Source organism: Streptopelia decaocto (genome assembly GCF_964273445.1).
Source record: "Streptopelia decaocto genome assembly, chromosome: 6".
NCBI classification, from domain to species: Eukaryota; Metazoa; Chordata; class Aves; order Columbiformes; family Columbidae; genus Streptopelia; species Streptopelia decaocto.
In genome coordinates, this window is record NC_138660.1 from 35338734 (window position 1) to 35357671 (window position 18938).

General features: G+C 48.7%; 1 protein-coding gene across 1 annotated transcript; it reads left to right on the forward strand.

Moving 5' to 3' along the window:
- Positions 1–951: 951 nt before the first annotated feature.
- Positions 952–17373, forward strand: MREG (melanoregulin). Its single transcript, XM_082055445.1, has 5 exons — positions 952–1079; positions 5504–5663; positions 13811–13901; positions 15552–15715; positions 16067–17373. Exons 1-5 carry the CDS (start codon positions 997–999, stop codon positions 16199–16201), a joined length of 633 nt encoding a protein of 210 aa, XP_081911571.1. The 5' UTR covers positions 952–996; the 3' UTR covers positions 16202–17373.
- Positions 17374–18938: the final 1565 nt, after the last annotated feature.

An 18938-nucleotide genomic window follows, 5' to 3' on the forward strand; every position in this document is an offset into this window, starting at 1 on the left:
TTGATTGTAAAAAAGGGAGAAATAAAGGGGAAAGGAACAATCTTTTAGGCTTTTCTCTCCTACCTTCCAAAACCCCTGCACTGGGAGATCCAGAGTCCATGACCCCCTGCCCATTTCCCATTGCATTTCCCAGGATCACAGCCCTGTGTCCACAAATCCAAGCGGCAACAAGCCTGGAAGCTTAGTTGTGCAGAGGATTGCAGGGGGGATTTCTGCCCATGATGTGACAGCCAGTGGGGTGGCCCATTTTGGCCAGGTCGTGAGGCCCAGAGGCTGCGAATGTAACACACCTCTGGCCCTTGTGCCCCAGCCAAATGGGCATCAAGGAGGGTGTGTGAGGGTGCAGGGAGATGCGGGAGGATGCAGGGGGGTGCAGGAGGGCATGGGAGGATGCAGGGGATGTAGGAGGTTGTGGGAAGATGCAGGTGGGTAAAAGGAAGATGCGGGAGGGCATAGGAGGGTGCAGCAGGATGCAGGAGGGAGCAGGGGGTTGAAGGGGAGTGTGTGAGGGTGTGTGCCCTGCAGCAGAGAGCAGGAGGGTACAGAAGGGTGCAGGAGGACGCATGAGAGTGCAGAGGGATGCGGGTTTGTGCAGGTGCATGCAGCAGAAAGCAGGAGGGAGAAGGATAGTACAGAACGATGCAAGAGGGAGCAGGGGGTTGCGGGTTGGTGCAGGTGGATACAGGGGGGAAGAGGAGAGTGCAGAAGGTTGCAGGAGTGTTCAGAAGGGTGCAGAGGGATGCAGGAGGGTGCAGAGGGATGCAGGAGGGTGCAGGAGAGTGCGGGAGGATGCGGAAGGCTGGCTAAGGGGCCCTGGCCGTGAGTGCACCGGCCCAGAGCCACCGTGGGAGCGGCTGCGGCAGGCGGGGCAGTGCCGGGGGCGCGGTGCCCGACTCTGTTCCGCTCCCTCGGCGGCGGCGCTGCGGGGCGTGTCGGGGGCGTGTCCGGGGCGTGGGGCGTGTCCCGCCCCGCCCAGCGCGGCTGGCGGCGGCGCCGATGGGGCTGCGGGCCTGGCTGCGCTCCTGCTGTGGCTGCTGCGGCGGGGAGGCGGCGGCGCCCGAGAAGGAGCCTCTGATCAGGTGAGACCCCCCCCGGCCCCTTCCCAACCCCACGGCCCCTCGGAGGATCGGGGCTGAGGCCCCTCCGCCCTGCGCAGGAGGAGGGATGCTCCTACCGGAGATGGGTCGCTCGCTCCGCAGCCACGCGTGAGCCCCTTTTCGTCCGGACCCCAGAGCCTTTTCCCGTTGCCCTGGCGCGTCAAGCCGAGCCCCATTTCCCCCCTAAAACAGTTTCCAGGGATGTTAGAGCCGCTGCTCTCCGTGGGCAGCTGGCCATCCCTTGCGAGAGCCGGACGAGGGATTTTCTCCCGCGATAAGAAGCTGCTTTCAGTTCTCTTTCCACCCGCGTTGTCACGGGGGTCGGTTCTTTCTGACACCTCGCGGTGCGATGCACGCCGGACTCTGCGTGCTGTGGGGTTTTTTTATGGTTAAGTTTTAGCAAACGAACCAAGAGCAGCATCTCATCGGTGTTTCCCGTGTGCCATTCACCATAGGGACCGTTTGGCTTTTGTCTGTTCAGGGTGGGATTTCAATAGAGAAGGTCGAGGCACCGAACAAAAAGGGGGTCCTGCCTGCAGGCAGGGGTGCGTCCATCACCGCATCACTATGCAGGGGGTCAGGTCCCGCCGTTGGGCAGCTCTGTGCTGCGCAGGGATCTGTTCTGGGCTGGGGATGCTGGAATAGAGACACACGGCACTGCCAGAGAGCTTTATATGAAAGCAGAACGCATGCTGATATCTAGAGAGCAGAATTTTCTCTCCTCCTGTCAGTCGCATCTGTCTTGCACACAGAGACGTGAGGTTGGGAGGGATTTTTGTACAAAAAGATGAAGCTCTGAGTCGTGGTGAAGATGTGAGCTGTGCAGGCACGTAAGCAGGTTTTGTGTGTTGTGAAACATCCGGGCTTGGGGTTTGCGACACCTCTCCCTCCTTCCCCAGCTGCCAGACGGGGTCCTGGCCACTGGCAGAGCCCGCGGTGGGTGCCCCAGCCCCGGCGGGGGACAGGGACTGAGCCCTCCCCACAGCATCGGTGAGACAGAGGCTTTTCAAGGAGGAGGCTGGGATGCACCCAGGTTGGCCTACATAGATATTGAGCTATAGCAGAGCTGGCAACAGGGCTTGAAGTGTCCTGATTTCGTGCTGTTAAAGCAGTTACCTAAATAATAACCAGATAATCCTGAGCATGGGGCCTCCAGCCCAGGAAATTGGCATTAACCTAATGAGAGCTGAGCACACGTGTGGAGAGGCTCCTTCCCGCCACCAAGGTTGTCCCTCACTGGGCACCTTTCTTTAGCAACATGCCTTCCATCGGCGATCCAGTTAATGCTGCCTATAAGTAGGAAAGTCTGTATAAATGCTGGGCATTCGAAAAGCACCTGCTCTTGCACAAGCATGCCAGCATAATTAATCCAACAGCCTAATCGCTGGCCTGTCCCTCTTTGGGAGGATTTTGGGATTTTATTTCATAGCCAGGATCTTGCAGGAGCATGCTTGCTGTATTTTTATTTTTTATTGCAGTGTTGTTTAAAATTAATAACTTCCTTAAGATTTCAGATTTTTTAGCTGAGTTTTAGTTTTCCTGAGCTGACATTGCTATCAAAATGTTTATGACTTTTCACCATATTTTCCCCAAACGTAGTGGTTGCGGCCTCACAAATCCAACATATCAAAGAATGAAGCAGTGAGGGGGCGGTGATACATGTATAATTGGGAGCATATATTACCCGAGTTTATACAAGGCTGGCTGTAACCCGTGACAAAGCCAGTGAGAACAGCCAGTGCTGTGCATGGAGGTGGAAATGGAGCATGGACGAAGACACAGCACTAATGCAGCGCTGGGAAAAGAAACGGCGGCCAAAATGCAGCAAAGCGCCCGGGCTGCGTGGCTGTCTCAGTGCGGGAAGGTGGGATCTGGCTCAGATGGTGTCCTCAGGATACAAATAAGTTGACTTTGGGCTCTGAATCCTGAAACAGGTTTAATCTGGACTGGAAGACCCTTGGAGCTGAAAGTTGTTGATGAAGCATTAGCGCTCACCATCTTTTGGATAGTGTCCAGAGTGTGAAACGGTCCAAGTCCCCTCTGGTCCCACAGAGACTCCAGTAACCTGCAGAGCAGGCTGCTGTTCATATGCTCCTTTTTTTTCATCCAATTTCTTTACTGTAAATATTGCTTGGAAGTCCAGCGTGCTCCGGAGGTGCTCGCTGTTGGCAGAGCTCCCCACGCTTGGGTGGATTTGCTGACTCCTGGGCACTGCCCACGTCCTTTACAGGCTGCTGGATGCTCTCCGCTGTGGTTTGGAAATAGAGACGCGCTGGGAAGCACCTTGCAAGCTGTGGAGGAGCGGCTTGTAAAAGCTAAGGCGTGTTAGTGTTATTGCCAAATACTGTTTTTTTAAGTAAGTAAGTAAGTCAGATGTTGAGGGTACTGGTAAGTCACTGGGTGAGAAGAAGCCTGTCGAAAGCAGGATGGGATGAAACTTGTGCTGGTAGCACAACTAGCTCCTGAGTGGTCCCTTCCATGCTGGGACCCTGCCTGATCCACCTTTGAAAAATGGTTTGAGCAATCCCATGCTGGCTCTGGTGTAGGAACAGCTGAGTTATACCATCCACACCCTCCAAGATACGTTTATTTGCTCATCTTTAATGAGAGATTATAAGATATTATCTTTTCCCTTATTACTTGTTGCTCAGGTTTTTGGTGTGTTGAAAGTCTAATTAACCTTCCTGCAGGAATACTGATGTGAATTATTTTTTCTATTTCATCTATGTGCCGGAGCTCCTCTTAGCATCTTTTTTATGACTTGATGTCATGGGTAGAGCACCCACAGCGTCATCTGATGTTTTACTGGATGGATTCCTTGGGAAAAGAGTGAGGTTTGGGTAGCAAATAGGATAAACAGTGGGTTGTTGTAATAAGAGGTGATCAGGGATTGCCACAGGATGGCTGATGAGACTATTGGGTAAGGCCAAAAATATTTCTGTTTGCATTGTTTTCCTCAAGTGTCTGGACTTCTTGATTAGAAACATTATGGAAATACTCCATTAAAAGTTCTCCCAGCAAAACTAAATAATCCTATATAAAAAACTGGATGCCACAGTAGCAATATAAAGGTATAAAACACTGCCACTAATGCAGAGAAAAGCTCCTTGTCTTGGTGGGGACAGCCTTCCCAGATGATGATGCTCTGCTTTGCTGACTGCTAAGCAAATAAAGCCAGGCGTTCACAAGCAGACATAGGATGTTTCCATTCCCCAAATTAGGATGGGGCTAAATGTCCTTTCTGTGCCTTGGCACAGGCCCATGCATGGCTCAGTGCAGTGCTGTATCTCTCAGGTAGGAGCTGCTGGGGTGGGGGGCACCTGCGGGGATTGCCTGCTTGATTCGGTAGCGTTTGGGCTGCTGCGGGGAAAACAGAGCTGCAGAGTCACACAGAAACATGGTCACAGAGGTAGAAACTCTGGTGAACATCCAGTCTAACCCCTGCTCAAGCAGGGTCAGCTGGAGCAGGTTGCCCAGGACTGTGTCTAGTTGGGTTTTGAGTGTTTCCAAGGATGGAGACTCCAGAGCCTCTCTGGGTAACCAGTGCTGTGTTCACCCACAGAATTTAAACAGAATTTCCTATATTTCAACATGTGTCTTGTCATGGACCACCACTGAGAAGAGTCTGGCTCTGTCTCCTTCACTCCCTCAGGTATTTGTATATAAGATCCCCCTGAGCCACCTCTTCTTTGGGCTAACCAGTCCCAGCTCCCTCAACAGAGGTGACACGTTTTGTCCAAAATAAAACCATGCCCAGCAGCAACGCCTTCGAGCAGAAGATGGATAGAAGTTGCTTCTTTGGCCAAGATGCAAGGGAGAGGCACTGCATGTAGCCATGCTCTTGCCCGCTGCACCAAGTCTCCGTGGGGATGGGTCATGCTGTTGGGGTCTTGGCACGGCTGCAGGGTTAGCTGGGCAGAGAGAAAATACCCTTTGAAACCACTGGGATTTTTGAGCCTTAGTTAATTAGAACTGTTCCTACATTAAGCTTGGAGAGGCTGGAGGGCTTGCACAGGGTTTGGGGTGGGAAGGCATGATGGGGAGCAGGGCAGGGGGCTGTGGGGAGTGACAGGGAGATGCTGCCTTTCATCCTCGCAGATGCATGCTTGCAGTTCCTCCATCCTAGTGTTGACATCTTGGTGTCGTTAGCAAATTGTGTGTCTAATGTCTTTCATGGCAGCAATGCCTGGTTTGAGCTATGGCTTGTGCAGCCAGGATATTTGCTAAGGTAAAGAACTTTTGCTGTCTTCCTGTTCCCTCCTTCTCCTCTTCCTCCCCTCTCCCAGGCAGGACACTGGGTGCAAGAGAGGATGCCGCAGCCATGGGCGCTTGACCCTGGGAAGGTAAAAGGAGGCAGCATGATGCTGCAGTGGCTAACGCTGCCTCTGCTCTCCCCATCTCTGCAGCAACAACAACCCCTACGCCTCCTTTGGAGCCACGCTGGCGCGGGACGAGGAGCAGAACCTGTGGAGCACCCCACACGACGTGACCCACACGGAGGCGGACGATGACCGGGTGCTGTACAACATGATCGTGGTCAGGAACCAGCTGGACAAGGACTCGGAGGTGAGGCGGTGCCGTTCCTCCTGCTCAGGTTCACTGTGGACCAAGGCTCGGTGCCTTCATCGGGTGCTTTGGCGGTGCCTTTATTTAAGTACTCGTTAAGCTGCTATAAAGACCCCAATGTCCCCCACTGTGGCTGATGTAAACATCAGGTCCTTCCATCCGCTCCATTGCCCTCCAGATTTTATCCTGTGCCTGGTGTGGGTGCATCTGTAGCCATCCCATCCCTGGGAAGCTCAGGGTTGTCTCTGGTGGCTGAGCCAGGAGAGCTGCCCTGAGCTGGGATGTATGATGTCCTGCCAAGCACCTCTACCACCACCACCCTCAAATGTGTACTGGTAGCACTGGGATCCCCAGCTCAATTTCCTAGCTTCACAGGCTGCTTTTTTTTTGTCTGATATTTTCCTATTTTGGCCTTTCTGTGGTCAGACTGGCATTAGCCTGGCCTGCCTGGCAATGGCAGTGCCTGGAGCTGAGCTACCGCTCCATTGACACGTCAAGTTAAATACTCCTCTAATGGGTTATACACAATTAATGAGAAGCGGAGAACTGGCACAGCGCTTAGCATGGAAGGGAAAAATCATTGCTGTTACATAAAGGCTGTTTTGCAGCCCTGATTTCCTTCACCAAAGCACTTCGGTGCAAAGGAGATTTCAGTGGCCTGATTAGGAGCAGGCTGTAGCAAATAGTGACGTGTTTTCCCCTCTGTGATTGCTTTTAAGACATCACAATCTTTGCAGGAAAGCCTGGAGGCTTCACATTTAATTTCAATGTGTTCCCACTTTATCCAGGAGACCACAAGACTGTAACTCTTCCTCCTCTGATAGTGCCCTCCAACCAAAAGCTAGTTCAGCTTTCATGAGAAGCCTTAAACTCCAGACATACAGCTGAGATCAAACTTAAAATTTTTAAAACTTAAAATGAGATAATGCAGTCCTTGTATACAATTGGCCAGAATCCCCATTTAATGTCTGTGAGGTTTTTTGTTTGTTTGTTTGTTTGTTTTCTGGGGATTGAATTTATCATGGTTTTGACAAGACATGGTTTTGACACAACATTTTAATGGCTGCATGTAACCTTCTCAGCCATCTCAATTATATTGAAGATATCCTCTTCCCTCCCCACCACTGCTTTCTATACCTAGCATTTGCTTGTCTTGGAGAAGACAGGGAGCTTCATCCAGCCCAAACTGGTGAAAGGAAACAAGCACAACTCCGTTTAGGAGGCTGTGCTGGTCCCAAGTTTTTGCAGAGCGGTATGTACCCCAGAGCAGTGCTGGAGCTCCTCATTTTGGCCTGTGCCTATTCGAGCAGCCTTTGGACTTGATTTAGGGCTCATTATGAGGCAGGCCTCCTAAAAGCTATTATTATTTATAAAACGGTATCATAAGTGGACAGGCTGCTAAAAAGACGGCTCCTTGGGCGAGGGAGTGTTGTGTGTCAGCCTTCCTCCGGTTGCAGAGGAGAGCATCAGTTATGGGTGAGCAGGAGAGCACTCCTGCACCTGCCTGTCCTAAACCCAGCACGTCTGCCTGTCCTCAACACCATGTACCTGCCTGTTCTAAATCCAGTGCTTTCTCCCTGCCTTCAGTGTATCTGTAGTGTTTTTAGCAGGTTTGAGCAGTTGCCGTGCCCTGTCAGTGAGAAAAGAAAGTAGAAAGAGCACGGGGCTTCCTCTCCACAACAAATGTAAGATCATATACCCTGTTTTTCTATGCAGTGCAATTAATAAAAAAGCCTGAGCCTACAACATCAGGCTGACTCTGAAGAAAGCCAATGCGCAATATGCTTGATTTGAATTATGGCACAGTGCCCTTTGCAGCTGTTGATTATCAGCCTCTCTGCTGCCTCTGGTTTACAGCTGGGGAAACTGAGGCACAACATATAAGCCTGGCAAGCTGTTGTGGTTTCCAGCTGCAGCTCTTTCTGAGGGGCAGAACAGGGACAGACTTGGCTGGCAAAGCAAACATTCCTGTGTTCAGCCCCGGGTGCCGAAATCTCTTCTTACTCCAGTGAGCATTTTAAAACCAGGCCAGACTGCATTGCCCTCCCCTCCTAATGAGACTTCAGCCTTGAGAGAGAGGGAAAAAAGTCTAATTGCGAAACAGCACTGGGCTGCAAAAGCCATAATCTGCTTTGGGAGCTGCTCTGCTCCTGAAGTCCCTGGGGGCAGTATGCAGATGTGGCAGGACAGGGGACAGAAGAACGGTTTCTTGTGCACTAGCGTTACGAAACCATAGATCCTTTTTTTCTCTTGGTTAATATCAGACTGAAATGAGAACTAGTCCCTGTATTTCTGCTCCTTCATTTAACAAAGAAATTTCAGTGTGCTGTGTGCTTGTACGCTTTGCCATTCCCCACCTTTATCTTTGTGATTTCCTAGCACAGAACTTTGGAAAGATCCCAAAGAGCAAGTTGCTCTACATCATGTGTGTTTCCATGAAACCAGTATTGTGGGTTTTTTAATCTAGCTAATCCACTTCTGCTTTCTTGGGTATTTCTTTTTTTTTTCAGTGGTTGTTCACTTAGAGACAAGATGCTGTGAGCTAGGACAGGAGAAGCGATGGGCCAGGTGCAATCATGACATTGGTGCAGTGCTGGAGGTCAGCAAGTGTGGTCCATGGTGGCTTCTCTCCTGGCCTGGGCATCTCTGCACCGTGGATCGCTGTAAATAAATAAACCAAACCATGTATGCAAAGGGCCAGGCGCTCTGACACTGAGTGCACCCTGTAGCTCTGTGCGTTAGATCATTCATGGTGGGGCTGCCAGCAACTCACAGCATTGGTGTCCTCGCTAGGGGTCAGTTCCTTGCCCCCATCATGGGACTGGACCCACACGTGATCCACGTGGAGCCATTTCTCCTCTCTGCCTCCTCCCAACAGCCCCACTCTGGGAAATCTGGCAGCTCCAGCCCAAACTCAGTGTGACCTTAGCTGGTGTAAGGGTGGCAGGGCTGCTCCACCCTGCTCCTCGCCGAACCAGGGCAGCAAGCTCTTCAAAGTGAGCACCTTGACGTCCCAGGTGCGCCCTGTTTCGCTCCCACTTGCTCATCCTGCTCGGTGCTGTGTGCTGGGGTGACAGCTCACGGGGCTCTTGGCCGTGGTAGAGCCTGCTGAAGCACCCAGCGGTTGCCAAACCCACGGTGCAATAGGTACATGAGGCAAGATTTGCTGGAGCTTCCTAAAATCATAAGGGCAACTTGCAGCTTCTCATTTCTCTCTGCCTGAGGCCGATGTGTGTGATGTGCCTGGATGCACCATCAGAAGCAAAGCGTGGGCAGGGGAGGGCGTACGCAGAGAAAACCAGAAAAAACAAAGCTGAAGGGCTGGCTTAAAGGGGCTGGTAAAGCTGATGCAGCCTTTGCAGATCAAAGCTGTCATCAGAGCTTCTGAAGGCTGGGGTCAATGTTTCAAATATAGAAAAAAATGTTGTGGTTTTCTTTTTTCCTCCTCCTGCCTTGCAGCATCGTTGAACCTGCTGTGGTATAAAGTAAAGCCCCAAATCTGCAGGTGAACTGAGGATCTCTAGGAAGACAGGATGTTATTTGAGATGCTGCATAGATATACAGGCCAAATGACTGTTCCAGCACGTACCCAGCTAGCGAGGATAAAAGCGTTTTATGGGGAAGGGGACTCCTGTGGCTCTGGCAATCCTCCAACGTCAGCAGCAAGAGCTGGGTTTATTGGGTTTATGTGCATGGTGTGGCAGATGCCCCATTCCACAAGGACTGGTTTGTGGTGGCCCTGGTGCCTCGGTGTCCCCTGGTGGGGTGTGGAATTACCCAGCCATGGGCAGAGAGCCTGAGCTCTCGCAGCAACACCAGCTTTGGAGAAGGAGCCAGGTTTAGAGCAGCTGCGCCGCGGGTCTGTGAACAGAAACTAAATGTGGGTTTTTGCATTATGACTGAGGTAAAAACCGCTGTTCTTATGGCTTGTTGTAAATGCAGTGCTTCTTTCTCCTTTTGGCTTATTCCCTTGGGGAAGGTGGGGTCATAAACCCCACTAGCAAAGGCAATTCCTCTACCTACATCTCTGCTGGGGGCCTGGCTAGTGGAGCTGCGCTGGCACAATCCTCCTGGCAAGCCCATTAACGCCCTGACAAGGCCTATTTTTCTCACCTACAGGATTATTCTTTTTTAAAGATGTTACAGAGAAGGTCAGTATCACAACACACTGTGGCTGGGGCATCAAGAAGTGATGGGATTTGCTGGAGATTGGGGATGCAGGTCAGGGTGCCCAGAACTGACCCACTTAATACATATGAAAAAATATTTATGAAATCCTGCATGACCCTCTTAAAACAATGTCCAGTTTAAGCTTATTGTAAGCTGAGATGTCAGTCAATGGTTCTATATATGAGTGTGGATCTAAAGTTTGTATTTGCTCAACTCCTTCCAGTGGACCCAGTTGCAGAGCCAGAGCGGGAGCATCCCTGGATGTGGTGTGGTACCTGCCTGGTCTTGTGTTTTTCAGTCTTTCCCTAATAACTCTGTTTTGACCTCATTTCCAAAATAACTCTTGAACAGAGCGGTGACACCAATTGCGTTCAAGAGAATAAAGGAGAAGGCTTCAGTAGAGGATTATTTTGGCAACGTGAGGAATGCTACCCACTAATTAGGAAATTTCCATACAAGTGGGGATGAAAAGTTGGACAGTACTTGCCTGTTTTCTTGGCACATTTTTTCCCAGAGCTCTTGGTTATGTATCAACCTGGCTTATATTTCATGCCCAGCATCTCCTCACTTCAATTTGGCATTTGCAGATTTGATATATCACACTAGGGAGTCCATGGTAGTTTTCCAGGTAACTATTTGAAGGGCTGAGTGCTCAGAGGAGAGAGAGTTGGTGGAGTTTTCCTGCTACTCCCAGGATATTCTTGCTTTACACACAAAGGGTTTTCTCAAGCCTTGACTGGTAGATGTTGTGTTTTAAACCTATGTAGGTTTAAAAGGGCAAAACTGGTTGCAAAAAACAAAGCCAGGAACTGCAACCTGCTTTGTTTTCCTGTGGTTAATTCAGGTTTTGGCAAAAGGGTATTTTTTTAAAGGACTGATTTTGAGAGCATCACTGGGATGTCCCAGACCCATAGAAACACCAAGAAGTTTGGTGAAGACCAGTCTCTTGCTATACTTTCCCAGTATGGTGTGCGAGAAACCTCCTCACCACTGCAGAAGTTACAGGTCACGTCCTGGTGTCTCACGAGAAATGCGTGGGGAACACCCTGCCCAAAGCCTCCCATGTTGACCATTCCTGTGTGGAGACTCAGGCAGGACAAACATTGCGCTTCTTCTGATGTACAGATAGAGGGAGATGCTTTTTAGAATAATCTTGGGGATGGAAAGATGCTCTTGACTTTATTTCCTTGTTAAAGCAACACAAAGGACAATCCCCTGCCCACAGCCTTTAGGATGTCTCTACTACAAGGAATCCCCTGGGAAAACTCAGTGTTTTCTGAGGCTGATGGAGAACAGGGCACGAGTCCCTTTGAGAGCTCGGCCCGTATCTGCCCAACCTCATCCTGTCTCTAGTTGCTTTTCAATGACTGGCACCACATGCAGCATCCTTCTCCCAGCTCTCTCTACAGAAATATAAATACATCAAGCTCCACACTCAGGCAAAAGAAATGCTACCGAAACAAGAGGTATGTCCTCCTGGCATCACTGTGAAGCATCATTTTCTGTACCAAAGCCACTCCTTTGCACACTTCCCAAATTTTTAATCAACAGAACACAGTTAGAGGTCCTCTGAGACTAAACATGCGCCATATATATATGCATTAAATATGCTTCCGTAATGCAACTCAGTAACTACAGCATGCAAGAAAGCCATAACCTAGATTCCCTTAAAACAAAAATAGACAAGGGAAAACCAAGCTGCTGTTAATCCAGAGAAAATCAGGAGCAGCTTCCTGCATGCTAAGCACTGCTTGCTGTTTAGCTTAGCCAGGAGTCTGGTTCGCTACCACAGGGTAAATCCCCACAGCCCCAAAAGCTGCGGCCCAGTGCCAACAAGCCACATTCTGGGGAGACGAGCATCTTTCCCACCCCCCATGTTGCTAATTCAGCAGCCTGAAGCACGCCTGGAGTCACAGTGGCTGTGTTGATCAACCAAGTGTGTTAAAACACTTGTTTTTCTCTGCAGGAGGGCAGAGACACGCAGCTGATGTCCCCACCAGCATGCTCAGGCTGGTTTGCTCTCCTTTCTGCTCATGCCACGGGCTCACGAGCAGGCTGGGCTGTTCCCGAGGGTCCCCACCAGCAGGCAGTGAGGCATCATAGAGCCTTAATTCTCTCTTTAGAAACTTCCAGGTTTGCAATAAACTTCCCACAAAGATCTAATGCTTTTGGATGCCTTGTGCCGGCAGCCAGCTGCCCTCCTGTGCAAACAGCAAAGCTGTTCTCAAGTGCTGCTGCAGTCAAGGGAGAAACGGAGCTCCCACCTGCAACGCAACAGCTCGTTGTGAGCAGCAACACAAAGCTAAAAATGAAGGGGATTTTGCTCTGCGGGGGTGTGAGCGGTACAGAGTAAGTGGCTGCAGACAGAGCCGCATTTCCTCTGCTCTCCTGACCTGAATTCACCAGTGTCTTAACCTTAGCGGCTGCTTCTTCCAAAGCGTAATCTCCAAGGGGTTCCTGCAACTATTGCTGAACAACAGGAAAACAGGCTTGTCATTTGATTCACTGCAGTCGTGGTGTGTCAGCTGGGTTCAGGAAAAGAAAAAAAAAAACCACTAAAAAAAGTCTCAAACTCTCTATCAAATAAAATGAACTCTTTAAAGCAACAGGTGTCAGAAAAACAGGGGGATTTCTAAAGCCCAGCCTACCTTTATGGGTATTATTTAATCCCATTGAACCCAGCACGTCATGTAGGAAAATCCCAGGGAGACAGCACAGATTAACACCCGTTTATTCTGCACAAATCCATCTATGTAATCTGTTGCTGAGAAATGAGATTAATTAAGGTTATTAGAGCATGTAAATTATTTGAGCGATGTTATGACCTGCTGTGTGGATGCTTCTGTAAATGCATCCTTTTCAGTGTGTGCATTGATTAAAATCAACTAGGAAAAGTACTCCTGGCTTTCTTGCAGAATACCTGCGTTTCTCGGGAATGCATACTTGTACAGATGTGTTTAATTGTGCTGGTATAACTCTAATAGATAACCTCAAAACCTTCCCCTCTAGACACTGTCCCATTATCCAGTTACAAAACTTGAGGTCAAGTGCAAGGATTTAAGCTGTATAGTTAAATGAGGCATTAACTGCAGCAACTGGCTGTCACTAATAGTTATTATGTCAAATGACTCCAGCTCAGCCCTCAACCATCCATGTGGATCCCTTTTCTCTGCTATTTAAAAAAGGGTACCCCAGCCTTTTAAAAAAGTATATTTTTCTTGTTTTCCAGTACTTTTAAAAACCTGCCTGCTTCAGTTAAATGCCAAACAGAGGGTTTAGTTTGGAGAAGGTGCTGTATGTGTGACTGTACTGAGAGCAGTAACTTTTTATCAAACTTTTATTTTCCCTAGGGCTATCATCAGCTGTAAGAAAACGTGCCATGCCAGTTTTACTGTGAGGGTATGAAAATAAGGTGTTGCAATAGTTTAGAAAAGGTAATAATTAATACGTGCTTGTGCTTTCCCAAGCTGGTAAGGCTGAATAAGGTGTTCCGACAACCTCAGGTTTTAATACTAGCAGGGGTGTCAAGGTTTGGGGTAAAGAGCTTTGGACCAAAGAGGCTGAAGCCTCTCAAATGAACTACATTTGTAAGTTCATGTTGTTCTCCAGCCTAGGACAGTGTTACAATTTCTAGCACAGAGCAGAGCAGCAGTTTTATAGTCTCCCCGTCTGACTGATGAGATCACTTTGGCCACCAGCAATGTCTAAGCTGAATTCTGTAATCCGATTTCAAGGTACCTAGAGGCCTGTTTTGTACATGCAGAGTAGATACAGAGATGTTGTAACAAATGTCAGGCTAAAATATTCTACGCTGATAAGTGTAATTTCTTCCAGGGGCAACAGCAGCCTGGCCATCGACCCCTCAGTGCCAACATCAACAGTTCAGCTCTGTTTCTGAAAGCTGTAATTCCTAGAACAGCAGCAGAGACCTCCCCACATGCAAATGATTGAATATCTCTCACCCTTTTGCTTTGCAGGAATGGCAAAAGCTCAACTATGATATTTATACCTTACGGCAGACCCGAAAAGAAGTGAGAAGCAGGTGGAAACACATCTTGGAGGATTTAGGTAAGTTAGAGGACAACAGGATGTCATTTCTGTGGTACTGAATGATAAGTCCCGTAGTGGTTGAGGATGGGAACGGCTCCACAATATCAGGCAGGTGGAGGAGAAAGGGAGGAAAACAAAACAAGATTGCTGAGAAATGCTGTCAGGAAGCCCACACAGCAGCTGAGAGGCTGCCCAGACTCAGGCACGGCTTGGGGGAGACGCTGCCACCGTGTCTGCGGGCATGTCAAAAAGCCCACGGACCACAACCAGAGGGAGAGCCTTTCCAGCCCATAATAGCATGCACACTCATCCATTGCAAGCTTCCTTGGGGAAACTTAGCAGTGATCCCTGGGAGTTCACCCTGTTTTTTTTCTAAACAAGATAAACAGGGAAAAATGAATATTCCTTTCAGATTTGAAACACAGATACCTGTTTTTCTTCCTTAGCCCACGCCAGCTGATCCAAGCTGAACCACCAACTTTGTTTGCTCTGAGGTGGATTTGAAATATTCTTTCACCAAACAAAACTGCTGAGCAGCAGCCCTCCTACTCCTGCTGTTTGCTAGCCTGCAAACAGGGAGCTGCACCCACTGGTCCTGTGGCGGGTGTGACAATTTTCCCAATTGTGTTGCACACAGCATGTGACACTTGGGTGAAGGAGACACATCATGCCGGCACATCAGTGCGGTGACTTGCATCATGTGCTGGAGGTGGTTGGCAGCTAATAAGAGGAGGATGCGCGAGTCGAGTGCACTTGTTGGGCTGTTCAAGGATATTGTCACTAGGAGCAAAAGAGATGGGTATCTCAGCCACTCCTGCCCCACGTGCCATCCCAGCATCTGGATGGGAGGAACATTATGAATTCATAACTAGGTATCAGTGTTCATCTTCACCCAGGTGCTCGTGCAACCCGTACAGGCCAAACACGGGAGGGATCGCTTGACATCCTTGTATCTGTTACTGCACCTTGACAAAGGCTCTCCCACATCTCCCTCATGTCCACAATGGCTCCAAAGCTGTTTTGCAAAGGGTGGGGAAGCTCAAAGACAGAGATCATTTGGCCTTAGCAAAGCCAGGTGTGCAACCAGATGTGAAAACTGCCATATTTTGTTACCTAAACCTGTGCTTTAGTCAGAAGACCACCACTCTTTCCCAGTAAGTATTTTCAGGTGAGATACATCACCACCAGCTCCCAGCTGAACAAGTTAACAGTAGCCATTACACTTAAATATCTCTGCATTCATTCTCCTCTCTGTTTCCTTCCATTGATACCCTTCTTATAAGAGATGCTGACTGCTACAGGAACAATTACCCATGCATTCGTTACTGCTGCAGGATTTTTACAACTGTTACCTCCCAACATCTAGGCATAGTTGCTGGGGTCCTCAGGAAGCTCCAGAGGCATCAGGAACATGCAAGAGCACACTCTGGGTGTGGATGTTCATACACCTTCTCTGGAAAACTAGCAACAAACTTGCTCTGATTTTTTTTTCCAGCCCCACCAGCCACCTCATACCTGCCCCAAGAAAATCCTAGGTTTGTTTTAGCAAGTAGGGAATGCAGCAGCCCAAGGTAGAGGGGGAATAAGGAACCTTGCAAGAGCCTGGAGGGCTCAGGGATGACCCTGCTCACATGTTTGACACATTTCTGTAACACATCTCTTTTCTAGGTTTCCAGAAGGAAGCAGACTCCCTCTTATCAGTGACCAAACTCAGCATCATCAGTGACTCTCAGAACATGGGCAAAGCCCGAGACATCTTGTTAAAGCTCTCCGAAGAGACAAACATCTTCCCGACCAGCTGGGAGCTTTCTGAGCGCTACCTCTTCGTGGTGGTGAGTAGCTCTGAGCCTGCCTGCAGCCCCTGTCTCTGCAAGTAAGCTCAAATGGAGGGGAGCAGATAGGTGGATAGCACCAGAGGATACTCAAATACATGGATGCATCTGCGGCATCTCCATCAGATGTTGCACCTGTAGCTTGGCTGTTCAGCTTCCTTGGAAATGTCAGTGCTGTATCATCATGAATTTGCATCCCCAAGTTCCTTTAACCCCACACAGCCTGTTAAAGTGGGAAAATATTAGACCTAATTCCTGGCTTAACCTGAGAGCAGCTGGGGAGGGAGGACCCTGGCCAGGGAGACACCTGAAACAGCCTGTAGTAACCATAAAACCCTCTTGCTTTGGCAGGATCGGCTCATAGCTCTGGACGCTGCAGATGAGTTCTTCAAGATGGCCAGTGTGTTGTATCCGAAGAGACCCAGTGGGGACAGAGTGGACAATAGCCAGAAGGCCCCGCAGCACATCTCTGCTGTGATGCCCTGAGGAGCACACCTTTCTGGCACAAGATGGACAGCAAGTTTCTTTCCCTCCAGGACCCAGCTTCTCTGCTGAGGAGTCAGCACAAGTAGTGCTGCTCCTTGTTTTCCTGCAGGGAAGCAACTGGGCAGCCAGAGCGGAGCAGGGAGGCCGGCAAGCTGTGCCCATCAGGAGGGCACAGGAAGGCAGATTCTGGCCCTGAGTTGCTCCCAAACAGAAGGGACCAAGAACTGCTGTAGCATAGCCCCGGTGGGAGACCACTAGCTGAGTAGTATGTGCAATAGGCATGAGGAGAACCTGCCACACAAGGCGTTGCTACCAGTAGCTGCAGAAGTCTAGATGCCTCTTGTTACGAGTGCTGCAAGGAGATCCGCGTTTCCACCTTCCACTGGTACCTGCTACTGTCCCTTCCCTTGCCCCTGCTAGTCAGGAGGGCCAGTGAGGGAGGAAAAATACCTCAGCTGTCTACAACTCCATGACATTTCTCTGTGCACTGGTCCTCTTCCTTGTCCCCATCCCCTGGCAGCACCGCTGGGCAGGTCCCAGGGCATTCAGCAAAGATGCAGGAGCAGCATGTAGCCATGAGAGGAGTGAGTGCCGGGTGGCAAAGCTCTGGAGCAGCGCTGCAGCTGGGTGCTGTGTCCCCTGCCATTAGGGGTTTGGAGTGCTAAGCATGATATCTTAGAAGGAGGTAGATTTTTAGGAAGGTGCTGAGGTCAGACCTATTGAGAATTTGGCTCCTGTTCTGTCCTCTGATTGCTTGCCCAGCATCTTAAGTCATTTCAGAAAGTTTTGGTCTTAATTGCATAAAAACCCACCCCACTATAAAGCTGGATGTAGTGTCAATATATACTGTCCCTGCTGTTAATGAGGATTTTTAATGAACATACTTTATATCTTGGATTTTTTTCTGATAATGAGCAATAATTTTAAAACAAGATTTCATCTTTTAAAAACAAGTGAAAGTTTTTCACTAGTTAACACATGTGCTGCTAATTCACCAGTCAAAGATGCTGGTTACACAGGACCTCCCAGAATAGCAAAACAGAGCTTTTATTTGTTTATACTTACAGTGTTTTAAATGTATATATATTTATGAATTGTTTCTGTTTGTCAGTCTTCCTGGGAAACATTTGCCTCAACTCAGGCCATCAGTGAAAACTGAGTTTAATAAACAAAACACATTACAAAACTAAAGTTTCTTACTCTCTCTGTAACCTTGTTCAGGCAACAACATTTATCTTGATTGCCATTAGCAAAAGGGTTGAGGTATTTGAAGAGCATATGCCGTTCTCCACACATTTAAAATTGCCTGGTGACTTGCAAGATTAGGGTCATTTGCCAGCCTAAGACCAACATCTTCATAGGAAACAGTGGGGATTTAATTTAATTTCCGTGGGTTTGGGAGTTAGGTGCCCAGTTTCCACTGATTATTATTATTATTTTTTTTAAGCAGAAGTTCAGCTGCACTTTGGAAAACATCCAATATTTTATAGAAAAACTTCAGTGTATGGTATCTCTAGGGTTTGATTTGAAAAAACCTGTTGCACAACAGAGGTTTAGTGGTTTGAGGAACACCGTGCCAAAGTACACGACACCACCCAAAAGCCAGCCCTTGGAACATGTTCACTTTATAGTACTACATGTTACATAAAGCCACCTGATGAATTTCTAGATCTTGTAGGTAAGAAAAAGAGGTATCTTGTTAACTGGGGTGCTGCTTGTTTTTGCAACAGGTCACTGTTAAGCGGTGCCTTTGCAGAACCACCCATTGCCATCACTTGGAGCTGTGAAACCAGCTTCGATGTCAAGAAAATGCAATTTGTTGTAACTTAATACAACAGAAACTGCCTAAAAGGGACAACAGTTAGGATCTCTGAATGAGTTTAGCTACTGTGCAGGAGAAGCACTGAGTTTCTGAGCACAGCCACAGGGAAGAGCAGGAACGAACAGCAGCATCGGATCAGAGCGGAGCCGCTCGCTTCTGCACAGCAGGGAGGAGGAACCAGGCGTGGGGCTTGTGTCTCAGATAATGTACCAGTCACAACGTGGACAGAAAGGTCTGTCAGTCCCAGCCCTCAGATAAAAGCGGTCATGGGGTAACCATCAAATATTACAAAACAACCTTTGGCTAAGTAAAAGGATGCAGAACTTCTAAAAATCTACAACTTGAAAAGTTACAGAAAGCAGCAGAAATTGTTGCCATAGAGGTCCAAGCTCAAGTATGGCATTCTGTTCATCTCAGTAGGAAATGTCTTTCAGGCATTTGAGATAAAAGACTGAAAAACTATTATTTCAGTTATCAAAATGCAGAGAGTAATTTGCCTTTTCTAATGTGCATAGAAATTACCAGGGAGATGCACATCCTAAACTTTTGTTTTGCTCAGATTTGGGCTTCCTCTCCTGTCAGGAGAAGGAAACACAGCATGTCTCCAAGGAAGTCTTTGGCTGTGTCTTAGGGACCAGCAGTAGAGGACCTTCCACCTGCAGCCCAGAGACAGCACACACTCACCACAGGGTTCAGATACTTCCTAGTTGCCTATTGATGCTTGTGTAGCAGAGGTGTTTAAAAGCTGTATTTAGGCTGTAACAGCAGAAAAGTTACCAGTGTCTATACAGCAGATATGGTGGGGCTGTTTAATGGCAAGAACAAAGGTAGAGAAATAGGCACAAGCGAATGTCTCCCAGTGCAACTCATTCCAGATTTTGGGCAAGTTAAAATCACTGGCGCAGGAAAGGCTCC

What these genes read in the sequence shown, in the direction of transcription:
- MREG (XM_082055445.1), top strand. Translation starts at nt 997, where the DNA reads ATGGGGCTGCGGGCCTGGCTGCGCTCCTGCTGTGGCTGCTGCGGCGGG. An exon ending in ACACATCTTGGAGGATTTAG is followed by an intron (nt 13,902 to 15,551) that starts GTAAGTTAGAGG and finishes TCTCTTTTCTAG; the next exon opens with GTTTCCAGAAGGAAGCAGAC. An exon ending in AGCGCTACCTCTTCGTGGTG is followed by an intron (nt 15,716 to 16,066) that starts GTGAGTAGCTCT and finishes TTGCTTTGGCAG; the next exon opens with GATCGGCTCATAGCTCTGGA.